This window comes from Micrasema longulum, unplaced genomic scaffold (genome assembly GCF_059751315.1).
Source record: "Micrasema longulum isolate JH-2025_06_02 unplaced genomic scaffold, ASM5975131v1 h1tg001779l, whole genome shotgun sequence".
Lineage (NCBI taxonomy): Eukaryota > Metazoa > Arthropoda > Insecta > Trichoptera > Brachycentridae > Micrasema > Micrasema longulum.
Window position 1 is genome coordinate 210,090 of NW_028278954.1, and position 12,041 is coordinate 222,130.

A 12,041-nucleotide genomic window follows, 5' to 3' on the forward strand; every position below is an offset into this window, starting at 1 on the left:
TATCAGCAACATCCTCAACTTGAGGCGACACAAAAATACCATTACGTTTGCGTCTAATAAATGACAAAACAATATTAAAACTGTGATTGTTGAAACGCTAATAAGTTTACCGACTTAATATTTGTTGTTTTTCGTATCAACAGTGTTAAACTTTACTAAAATGAAAGCACCTTCTTTACCGTTATTAATTTCGAGCGGATCTGACACTATTTCTTCGTTTTCCTTGGCCTAAGTTTCGGAGGAACGTTGATATTCATCGTGATGACTTATAATGAATATCTTGAAATCTGTCGATTCATCAACACATCAACTAAGTTAGCATCAGAGTCTGTGGTGTCTGTGTCGCTATGTCAATTTTTTCAATGTTCTCCTTTTGTAAGGTATGGGTATCTTTTGATCCCGATGGCAGAAAAAAATCGGATGGAGTGTTATCCAATTGCTGTGTAGTATAAAAAGTTTGATGAAGAGAACAGCGTCTTATCATTTTCAGCGTGCATCTGAATAGAACCCCCATCAGAATTTTCAATCTTATTTGTTAAATTTTTGGCAAAAAGTCTTATTTCTGGGCCAGTTTAAACAAAACATCCGGTTGCCTCGTTTAAAATCATGTTTTAGTCGCTTACTTAATTTTGTTTTATATTTTCTACTTTGTTTAAGGTGCTTGCATTTTTTTCGGGTCGGCTGATGTATTTTTTTTTTGTAATCTGGTTTTTGTCTTCGATAATGTTTTTTTCGCAAACGGGTAGTTTAGCGTATAAAATAAAAAATGTTTTTAAAAAGTTGTATGTAGCGACAACCCTAGACGTGGGCACAATTGTCAAATCACTAGCTAAGAAATCAAAAAGAATTTCGCCCACTCAAATATCTATTGCGTTTGTTAAACTAGATAAACAGAAATACTTTCTATAGCGTTGTTTTTATTTATGCAATGAAATATATAAAATTTACTTGCCTCTTGCCTCAATACAAACTCAAAACAGACCTTCAATATTAACTTCAAATTTCATGTAATCAACCGAAACTGGCGGTAAACTGAATTTTGCCATGGAACTATCAAAATGTACTTATCAAATGTAATTTTAATAATACCAGTAATTTTTCTTACATGATTTTGTTAAAGATTTCGGCAGTGGGCAAAATTGAGATGTTTGACGGTACGATTAATATTATTCTTCCATGGGAATGATTTGAAAATAAAAAAATATATAAATATTGGTTGGTGTCAATGGTTCCATAAGCAAACTCCATGCATTGTAAAATAAGAATTAACTTAAAAAATACAATTAAATTATAGATCCGTGGGTACTATTTAAAATATTGTTGCTGATTTCATCGAAAAAAATTGTTTTGTTCATATTTAAAAATAATAATGAGTATTTTTTTTCTTTTATTTATGCATACTCGATTTCGCAAAATACTAGAGCAGTAAGAACATAAAATAATCGCAAGGAAATATAAGAACTGCCTTCATGTAAGTATTTATTTATACACGTAAATATGTACATTATTATCTACCTACCTAATGGACATGGCATTTTTTCAGAGCTTGTACATATTTGCACAATACATAAGTCTGAGGTTCAAATCACATTCGATTCAAACGATAATAGATGTATATACTCTAAGCCAGGGGTGCTCAAACTTGAACTGCTGGCGATCTACCTCAATATTTTTAGACTACTTACGATCGACTTGAGAGACTGCAAGTATGTGTGATGCAGGGTTGTCGTACATACACGATACACCCTACCTACCTAGGTAGGGTGTACCGTAGCATATATAGATATTAGCTTTCCGCACGGTCGATCGCGATCGACTGGTCGATCGCGATCGACCGTTTGAGCACCCCTCCTCTAAGCGATAATACGAGTAATTCACAAGCACAATAATTTAAAACTAGTTTAAAATGACCCGAAAATAAAAATATTTAGTTAAATCGTAGGTACAAATGCAAATTCCGTGTCCAGGCGGATGGAGAATACAGTTTTGTGTGTGAAATATAACCAGAGTCCCGGACGACAGTTTTCGACTCAAAGCCTACTCTTAGATAAAAAACACGAAAAAGGAAATCGAGTGGCGATAATTCAGCCTTGTAGTGTAACGGTTGGCGCATCCGCCTACCACTCTCGACGTCCCGGGTTCGCTTCCTGGCAGGGTTGAGGTGAAATATTGGTTTTTGTGGTGGTTTAGCACTGCAATATTTCACTGTCCCTGAATTGGTACCTCAAGCGCAAGAGTGATCATCTTACCTTCCATGCAACAAAAATAATCGAGATACGCTGGCATTAGACTGCCAATACAGTGCTCTATGGACCACTGGGTGAGGATTAGAGATGCAAGGTGGTAAAATTACCGCGGTATTTTACGGGAATTTGACCAGATTTTGGTAAAATACGGTATTTTTCGGTAAGAAACGAATTTGACGAACTAATTTTTATTTTAATTAAAAATTTAGGTAAAATTACGCAATTTTACATCCATTCTGATAAAAGTATTGAAATTTACAAATATACAGGCGGTAGGTATTACAAATACTTTAAACAGCGTACATTATAATATAAAAATAATTTAATATTATATAATGCTACTTCAGGTTAGCCTGCTTAACGAGGCATCAAGTTCTCAGCGTCTTAGACCTCCGCTGCTAATTTAGTTGGTAGTTCATGTCACAACTACGAGATGCGTACCTGACTTGTGAGGATGCACAGGAGCTGGCATCCGACCGAGATGCCTGGAGGATCTTTGTGAACACCATATGCTCCAACTAGGTAGCGGACATGGAATGATGATGATGATGATGACTTTTGGTAGGTCAACTATCAAATAATTAGTAAAAAGTTAGTGCTAATAGCGCTTTTCCGTTATTTTGATAAAATGTATTTCATGTTCAAACGTGTATCTTGGAAAGTATCGATCCTACGAAAAATAAATTTAGTACGATTTTTAAGTAAATTTTATTTTCTCAGACTTTCGTATATTTTTTTTCTTTAAAATACGTCCCTGAAGGCAGGGACGTAATTATACACAAAAAACTGATTTTAAGCACCATTTTTTTAAAATCGTGGCATGAGCGGTGGTCGTTCAAGGTCACAAACTTAAGGTTTAACTTAGGACCCTATGTCCACCGATCCTGTTAAGTTTCAAAACATAATAATTCTTTTACTGAATAACCTTGAACGTCCCATACTTCTAATAAATCTCGACAACCACCAGATGGACCTAAACCTGGTTTTTGCAGTCATGTAAAGTGTCCTAAAACAAAGCTACTCGTATTTGTTATATCTTTGAAAAATAAAAATAAGTACGTCAAATTCGTTTCTTACCGAAAATTACCGTAAAATACCGTAAATTACGGTATTTTACCGCGACTTTTGGTTAAATTACGTAATTTTACATCCATAGTGAGGATAGATAAATTATGATGATGATGATGACGAATGAAAATATTTCCTTCTATTGAAAAAATCCAGCAAACATAAGTAGGTACTTATGCTAAAAGTTCTAATCAAATACTGACATTAATTTGTTGGTGGAAAGGGGTATGATTTAAAGAAAAACATTATTTGATATATAACACGTTTAATAATATGTTTTATTTGCATGAAATAGTACATTTTTGTATTCTTACATATTATTATAAAACATTTAATGAAATTATAAAGCAATAGATTCTTTTTAAGGGTCTCAGTTTAAATAAATAGTGATATACAAAACAAACCATCACGCCGCGTAGGCAGAGGATAGAACGCCATAACACTCTATCTTGGCATACAGACCTCGCTTTCTTTACATTCATAGATCTTTTCATGCACGCACGCCGATTATTCCTACTTTTGACATGTCCATCTTCAAGTATTTGATGGACTTGATCGTGCCATGTCTTTCTCGGTCTTCCTCGTTTTCTGCATACATCAACATTTGCATCGTAGATCTTTTTAGCAGTTCTTTCGCTGTCCATTCGCTCTACATGTCCAAACCAACGCAGCACCCCTTTCTTGATTCTGTCGATAATGCATGTCTCAGGCTTGCACACTTCACGGATCTCGACATTTGTGCACCTATAATACATCGTTTTACCACACATTCGCCTGAGGGATCGCATTTCGACAGCATTCAACCTACTTTCATCATCATTTTTCCAATTCCATACTTCACTCTCATACATTAGAGTTGGCAATAGAACTCCGTCGTGAACTGCTAGTTTAGCCTCCTGCGATAAACATTTGTTTGCCAAAGTAGATTTCAGTGCACCGTTCACCCTGTTCCCGGCACTCACCTTCCTTTCAATATCTTTCTCGGGCTTTCCGTCCCTAGTAAACATACTTCCCAGGTACACAAATTCTTCTACCTAATCCAGAATATCTCCGTTCTCACTGATCTCACATTTAGTTATATTTTCATCCCTTTCAAAAACCATCATATTATATTAAATTTCCCCTTTCAAAAACCATCATATCATATTATATCATTGGTATTATAATAAATTAAATCTTCGATTAATAAATAAATATGTTTCGCTTACTATTTAACTTAAATAGGTATTAAATAAAATAAAACTTAAAACTTTTCAAAGTAAATATTTGTTTTTAATCTATGGGTTATTAAAAGCTTTTATTGTCCTTGAGATGGGGCAATTTCAAAGAGTTTAATATAGAATTTTCAAGAATTTCTCCTATAAAATGATATTTTCTCATGGGATAAAAAGTAGCCGGCTCGATTGCCGGTCTTTCAACTATCGCAAAGCAAAAAATACGACGGTCCATTAGTCTTTATCGCCATTATTGGCGACGAATTATCGTTATTCTGTTTTGGTTTTAATAAACATTTCCACAAAAGAAATTCCCCAGGGAGTAATATTTTTTTATGATAGATGAAACTTCTCGGCTCTCCGGGTATCTTTATGCAAAAAATCACGTCGATCGGTCTTTCCGTTGCGACGAGAAGAAAACACAGGCAAGTAGTAGACAAACACACTATCGCATTCATAATATTAAGAATGGATTTAAAAAAATAAAAAATACTCCAATGAGGACTATCAAACCCATTTTACATTTTTATCATATCGTCAGCGAAATGAAATGCTTTAATGGACAAAGTGTGAGTTTTTCAAGAGAGGAAAAACAAAATTTTATAAAATCATATTTCACGTTTTTGTCAATTATTAATACCAAATTTCGTTGAACAAATAAATGTTGCGAAACTGAAATTGATATTTACATATTACTAACAGAACACATTTTTTTAAGCTTTAATTAATTTATTAATTTTTAATTTGTTTACACTATTAAACATTACATTGAATTTTTTAATACATTATAAAGTACATTTATAAACATTTTTTTTTTTACATAAAACGAACAAAATGCATCTTCTCTCCACCTTCAAAAAACGCCTGAAACATTATTATATGTATATCCCCAGAATCCTGAACTCCTGTGTGTTTACTCCTTTTTTTTTAAATGTTTTTTTTTATCTCTTTCTCTTTCCTTGGTTCCTCTTTCTCACCTTCCAAACTCATTATCTGATCCCACATTTTCCTCATCATTTATACGTATAACATAACGTACTTTTAAAAAATGTTATTATAAATGTGCAAGCCTTATACACCATTTAAAAAACAGCTGTTATTTTTAAATATTTTATTTTAACATATGATGTATGTATCTTTTATTATTTATTTATGGTTTTTTAATACAAAATTTTCACCAATCTCTTCTTTTGACTAGTCTGTTTTTTGGTTGGCTGGAATATATTGCTTTTAGCAATAAGTCCGCTAAAGAACTTATTCTTTGTTCTTGAAGTTTTAAATAAACAAATAAAAACAAACCTTCGCTTTAAACAGTCTTCAATTTTCCCTTACCTACAGCATTTTAAATTTCCGTCTACGATACGTACATATAAATAAAAATTTTAACATGTCCCTTAATTATTCCGTTTCTTGAAACTCATCGGCATTTTTATTAAAAAGCTTTCTTTTTACGGGCTTTTCGACGTTTATATTAGGAGACGTAAGATACACTTGCAATGGTTTGCAATTATTACTGTTGTAGTTGTTATTTGAGTTATTTTGCTTGCCCACTCCCTTGGGCATGAGTCTGTAGGGTCCCGGAGCTTGCGGAGTTTGCCGCTTACTTTGATCTGAAGATGCGGAGAACTGGTTTCGAGCGAAATGCGGCTCTGGGTGGTTTTGAAGATCCGATGCGACGTTCGATGTTATATTTCGAACAACGTTTGGCGGGACAACATTAGTGCGGGGTAAATTTTTTTGTTCCAGAATGTCGATTTTCTGAAAATTTTCAATCATAATATTATCTGTGATACTCTGCAATACCGCGTAACAATCAATTGATTTTATATACAGAGGATCTGAAAAATCATCCCGTTAATATTAACGGGAGGATTTTTATATCCTCTTATATATATATATAACTTACGATTTTAATTAATCGAAAATACCGTTGGAATTAATTTTAGTAAAACATTTCGGTTACATATGTTTTGAAGGAGGTACGTTCAGGGGGTAAAAGAACGATTGGAAGACCTAGACTGAGGTGAGAGGATGAAGTAAAAAAGGTGCAGCACAGCTTCTACAAGTTGCAAATTGGAAAATGGCTGCTGAAGACAGGCGGAGTTGGAGGCAAAAGTTGAAGGAGGCCGAGGCTCGATTTGGGCTGTAGCGCCATCGAAGAATAAGAGACCCGAATACATAAATATCACCAGACACCTTATCTATGTGTATTTGATCGACCACAAATTGACAATACTTTAGTAAGGAGTACAATGAAAGCTATTTAAGTTTCTATGTTTTGTAATTTTCGCGATTTGATTGTAAATTAATGTTATATTTTATCTTAATTCGTTCTGAAAAATTGATAGTGAATATGCGAAACTGTAGAAAGACACGAGTCTCTAATAACGGTTTTGGGAAAGGGGTGGGTGCTTTCATTTTATACCCCTATCCGCACCCGATGGTGCATAGACACTACATTAGAACACCAAATGCAATAGGGAAATATCACCCTTTTTTATATTTTCAAAATGATAAGTAAAGGTCTATCAATACTATCAAATTAGCATAGAAGATATTTTATTAGTAATTTTGAATTCCCGCAAAAACGGTAATTCCTTCGGCGTCACTTGGAAAAAAAAGTTTATAAAAATCAACGCGTGGGTCATTTAGAGAGCCAGGGTGGGTCAGTGTCTGACCCACGAGCTATAGGTTCGCCATTACTGCCCTACGGGGTGAAATCCAGTGGTGTAGTCCTAAACAAAAAAGTACCGGAGCGCACCGCCACCACTACGGTGAAGTGAGAGGGAAGTGGGAGGAAGGAGGGACACACACACAGACACACATGTTTAGACTTTTTCCAGTTATCGGCAATAAATACGTTTGTTGTTATTTCAAATTGTTTGAAGAGACTTGAGTAGATTTTTTTTGAAACGTAATATTTGTTTCTGGCCAGAGCTGGAGCGCCGCTCCGCTCAGATAAAAAGTGCCAGAGCGCCGCTCCGGTGCGCTCCGGCCCGATTACACCACTGGTGAAATCCAGTCCTTATCTACAAACATTTGGAAAAACTCCTATATTATTTCATACATACATTTTTGTATCTTTCAGTCATTGCGCGAACTTCATCCTTGAGGCACATGTATTGCGCATGCGCACGTTGTAATTTTTCTTCATAATCCAACACAAGTTTATTAATCTAAAATGGCGACAAAATATTAATTTTCACTGTCGTATTTTGAAATTATCATCACTCTTGGATATGAGATATCTGATATCTGATATGAATAATAATAAATAATTTGTATAAAAACGGCCTTACCGCTTTGACTCGTACCTCATGGTTTAGATACAAATAATATATTTTTACTAACGATATTATTTTATTTTTTATTTAATTTCACATGTACTCTCCTAAGGCTCTTAGAAAAATAACTTAAGTACGAACATACTTAGTTATATTTTTATTAAAAAATAACACAATGTTTTTTTCAAAAGATGTGTAAGAACCAAAAAAGCATACTGTAATAAATAAAAAAAACTCAACGTTACAGAAAATAATGAAAACGCATTATTGGTTATGTAAAAACTAAATACAATATTAATTATTTAAAAAAAAAAAGTTTTATGTACAAAATCAAAAGTAACAACAAAAACTATATGGAATTAAAGCATTTAAAATTTTTTAAATTACAGTAAGAGTATAAAATATAGTAAGAAGGTATAGGTACTCGTTAAAAATAGACAAAATTTTGCATAAAAAATAACATTAATCAAGTATGTATAAATATAAAAATACAAGTGAAAATAAGTTTAAACCTACTCTGGGGTTAAGACACTTATTAATAATAAAATTGAATACAAACATACTAATATTGCACACCTCATAACATTTTTTAGCGAACGAATTGATTTCAGAATCTACCCACTGTGCTTGCAAACGGTTACAGTTATTGTTTTTTTAATCAAAATATATTCTTCTTTTTTTTATACCTAATATATATAATCTTCTTTTTTTATACCAACTTTACTTCTTAACACTGTTCTATCTTTTGTTGCTTTATATTGTATTTTTTAAATTTAATGTTGTTTATATACTTATATTTTGTAAAACTTTCATGTATGTGCGTGAAAAAATAATAATAAAATAAAAAAATATTATTTAGTCAAAAATAAGAACAACGAGCAGTTGGAACGCTCTTTTTAATTATAATTTTATTTTTTGAATTTTATTATTAATTATTTGATTTATTTTGTGTATCTGGAAGTATGGAAAGATGGAAAGGGATGGAAAGACTGAGAAAGATATTGAAAGAAGGGTGAGTGCCGGGAACAGGGTGAACGTGCACTGAAATCTACTTTGGCAAACAAATATTTATCGCAGGAGGCCAAACTAGCAGTTCACAATAGAGTTCTAGTGCTCTAATGTATGAGAGCTAAGTATGGAATTGAAAAAATAATTATGAAAGAAGGTTAAATGCTGTCGAAGTGCGATCCCTCAGGCGAATGTATAGTAAAACAACGTATATGATAGGTGCACAAATGTCGAGATCCGTGAACTATGTAAGGCTGAGACTTGCATTATCGATAGAATCAAGAAAGGGGTGTTGCGTTGGTTTGGACATGTAGAGCGAATGGACAGTGAAAAAAAGGATCTACGATGCGAGTGTTGATGGATGCAGAAAACGAGGAAGACCGAGAAATACATGGCACGATCTAGTCCATTAAAAACTTGAAGATGGACATGTCAAGAATAGGAATAATCGGCGTGAGTGCATGAGAAGATGCATGAATGTAGAGGAAGCGAGGTCTGTATGCAAAGACAGAGTGAAATAGCGTTCTATCCTCACTGCCTACCCCTACGGGGAAACGGCGTGATGGTTTTTTGTTGTTATTTAAAAAAAAAAAAAAAACTTTTTGTATTTTTTATTTATATGGCGTTCCGGCACCCGTCAATTTAATGAATAATTAGTACTGTGATAATGACTGAAACTAAAAATTAAAATTATTATATGTGGAATGCGAAAATTTATTATCACAATAGTTCAGAGCAATCTACCTTATTTTTTTATTTATTTCATATTTACTTATCTTTTTTTTATTATTATTTTTTTATACATATTAAAAAAAAAAATTACAACATCAAAGTAAAATAGAGTATTAAAAACATAATAAAGGATAATTACTTAGGAATCAAATACTAATTAATGAAATACATATTAACAGTAAAAATAGTACACGAAAAAATCCTACAAAGGCATGGCCTGTTCGAACCCCATACAAGAAATGTTTATGAATTTTTGCTACTATAATAAATAGACAGGAATAAATTTTTTGTCTAAAATAAGAAAGAGAAAATAAAATATTCTGTAAAAGATTATAAGGTACCTTTTTATTTTATTGTCCGAAGTCATTAGTTTATTGGCAGTAGCAAATTGAATATACCCATTACTAGTTAACATGTTTTCCATACAAAAGGTCTCTAAAGTAGCTTAACAATGTATTAAAAATAATGTGTTAATTGTTGAATTTTACCATTTCATCTTTCACTACAAACAACTGTAATTTTTCTTCTTCCTGTCTTCTAGCGTTACAAACTGCCTCAGAGGTTACAATATTCAATTCATGTTTCAAATTTTTCACTAGAAGAAATGGCGATATTAAAAAAATAATAAAAAACAAAACATAAAGAAAACCAAAATATTTCACCTTCAGTAGTATGTTCAACTTTGTATAATTCAAGTTTTTTATTAAAGTCATCTTTTAGCGCTTTTTCCTCAACTTTGTGAAGATTTACGAGTTCATTTTGTTCCTAAAACATGAAACAACACTGTTAAAAATATAACTCAGACAGATGGCAACAAAATCGAAAGTGTTGAAATTTACTTGTTCTAAATCGAAAATACGTTTTTCTCTCGCCGCTATATCGTCTTTGTAATGTTTGATGTCATTTTTTATTGCAACAAGTTTAGATATGATTGTTTGTTGCTCTGTTATAAGTTTCTTTGATTCTGTCAAATTAGTTCGTAGCGTATCGACAGTTAATCTTGTATTTTTCAATTCATCGTGCACTCTCCCAATTTGTTTTTCTAATTCTTGACGGTCATACCAGCATTTCAAATAACTCTAGAATAAACATTGATTGTACTGCCATAAACACATATAAAGTAATTGAACATTAAAAATATAAAATTAATACTTCTTTCATAAAAGATATTTCTGTTATGGCTTTATAAATATCACAGTCTCTAGATTGCCCTTTTGAAGGATTGCTCTCCATTTTGAATTACGGCAATTCCGGAAAAATTAGAAAATATTTACCATAGAGATATTTCGAAAATAAAACGGCCCGGAAAGATAAAAATAATTTTGAGCGATCTAGTTATTCTATGGCAATATGTAATAGTGTTGTGCCGTACAATACTTATATATCGAATAACCGATATTTCAGTATTCATAACGTACATATCGAGGCTACACTGACAGAATGCATTAAGTCAACAGTGTTTATATATTTTTAAATATAGATGCAAGATATTGATTAAAAATTTTATACTATCCCTAGAATAAGGATTACTCTCTCAAAACTTTGGAAATGGTGGGAGAAATAATAAAAAAGTTTTAAGTGCGATTACCTCGGAACTTGTTTTGATGACTTAATGCATTATGTTAGTAAAACCTCGGTATGATGTAAATAAAAGTTTTTCTTTTTTACTAAAAAAAATTTCATTTATGTCTATTTATTTAGTGTATCCCTGGATAACTACTCCGATATGGCAGAAGTGGTATTAGCATAAAACAACATGACTTTATTATTTAAATAAGGGGAACGGAAACGATGGAGGATGATTTTAACTTCGAAGTGTTATATGCCCCTCGCACAAAAAGGAAAATGCTATAAACAGAGGCATAGCGCACTGTTGGAGTAAGCTTATAAGGTCTTTGCTGGCTTGAAGGTTTTGAAGACTTCTTCCACATGTTGAAAATATATGTAGTTGGACAATACCGGAGTGGCTTCGAACCAAATAGATCAACAATTGGCGGGTGAGAAAGTTGACTTCATGACATGGGGTGAAAAAATGGTTTAGGTTGCATGGCTGAGGCATTTGCACATCATTTTAAAACAGTCTATAGCAATGAACCTCCGCATCTGGATGTTAATATTGCTAAGCAATGTTCATAGACCGGTGCACAGTTAATTGATGTTCAACATATCAATAAGAAAGATGTGGCTGATATTATTGAAAAATTAAGGGTAATACTAATTCTCTCGGTCCAGATTTTATTCCGACATTCTTCTTAAAAGGTTGTGTGGAACTGATAAAAAACTACTTTATTTTTGTATATTCTTTCCATTATACGGGGGGCATTTTTAGTTCGAAATGTATATGTTATTTTAAATAAATCAATTGAATTGAAATAGAGTTACACAAAAAACGATTCGACAATTTATAAATTAAATTTATTTACAATGTTATTTGTTAGAGCACACATAAGAATACGTTTATGCACTACTTCAAGCAAAATAAAAAAATG

At 32.6% G+C, this 12,041-nt stretch overlaps 1 protein-coding gene across 1 annotated transcript; it reads right to left on the minus strand.

Annotated features, from left to right (window-relative positions):
- Positions 1-5,716: 5,716 nt before the first annotated feature.
- LOC148274014 (uncharacterized) lies at positions 5,717-10,844 on the minus strand. Its single transcript, XM_088237751.1, has 6 exons — positions 10,705-10,844; positions 10,392-10,631; positions 10,215-10,317; positions 10,041-10,147; positions 7,600-7,704; positions 5,717-6,286 (listed from the first exon to the last, which is right to left on the minus strand). Exons 1-6 carry the CDS (start codon positions 10,783-10,785, stop codon positions 5,927-5,929), a joined length of 996 nt encoding a protein of 331 aa, XP_088093877.1. The 5' UTR covers positions 10,786-10,844; the 3' UTR covers positions 5,717-5,926.
- Positions 10,845-12,041: the final 1,197 nt, after the last annotated feature.

Excerpts from the sequence above, each read along its gene's own strand:
- LOC148274014 (XM_088237751.1), bottom strand. The coding sequence starts at position 10,785 with ATGGAGAGCAATCCTTCAAAAGGGCAATCTAGAGACTGTGATATTTAT. Across the intron at positions 10,148-10,214 it reads AGTTGAACATACTACTGAAG|TGAAAAATTTGAAACATGAA; the intron begins GTGAAATATTTT and ends CATTTCTTCTAG. Across the intron at positions 6,287-7,599 it reads TGACTGAAAGATACAAAAAT|AAAATCGACATTCTGGAACA; the intron begins GTATGTATGAAA and ends GAAAATTTTCAG.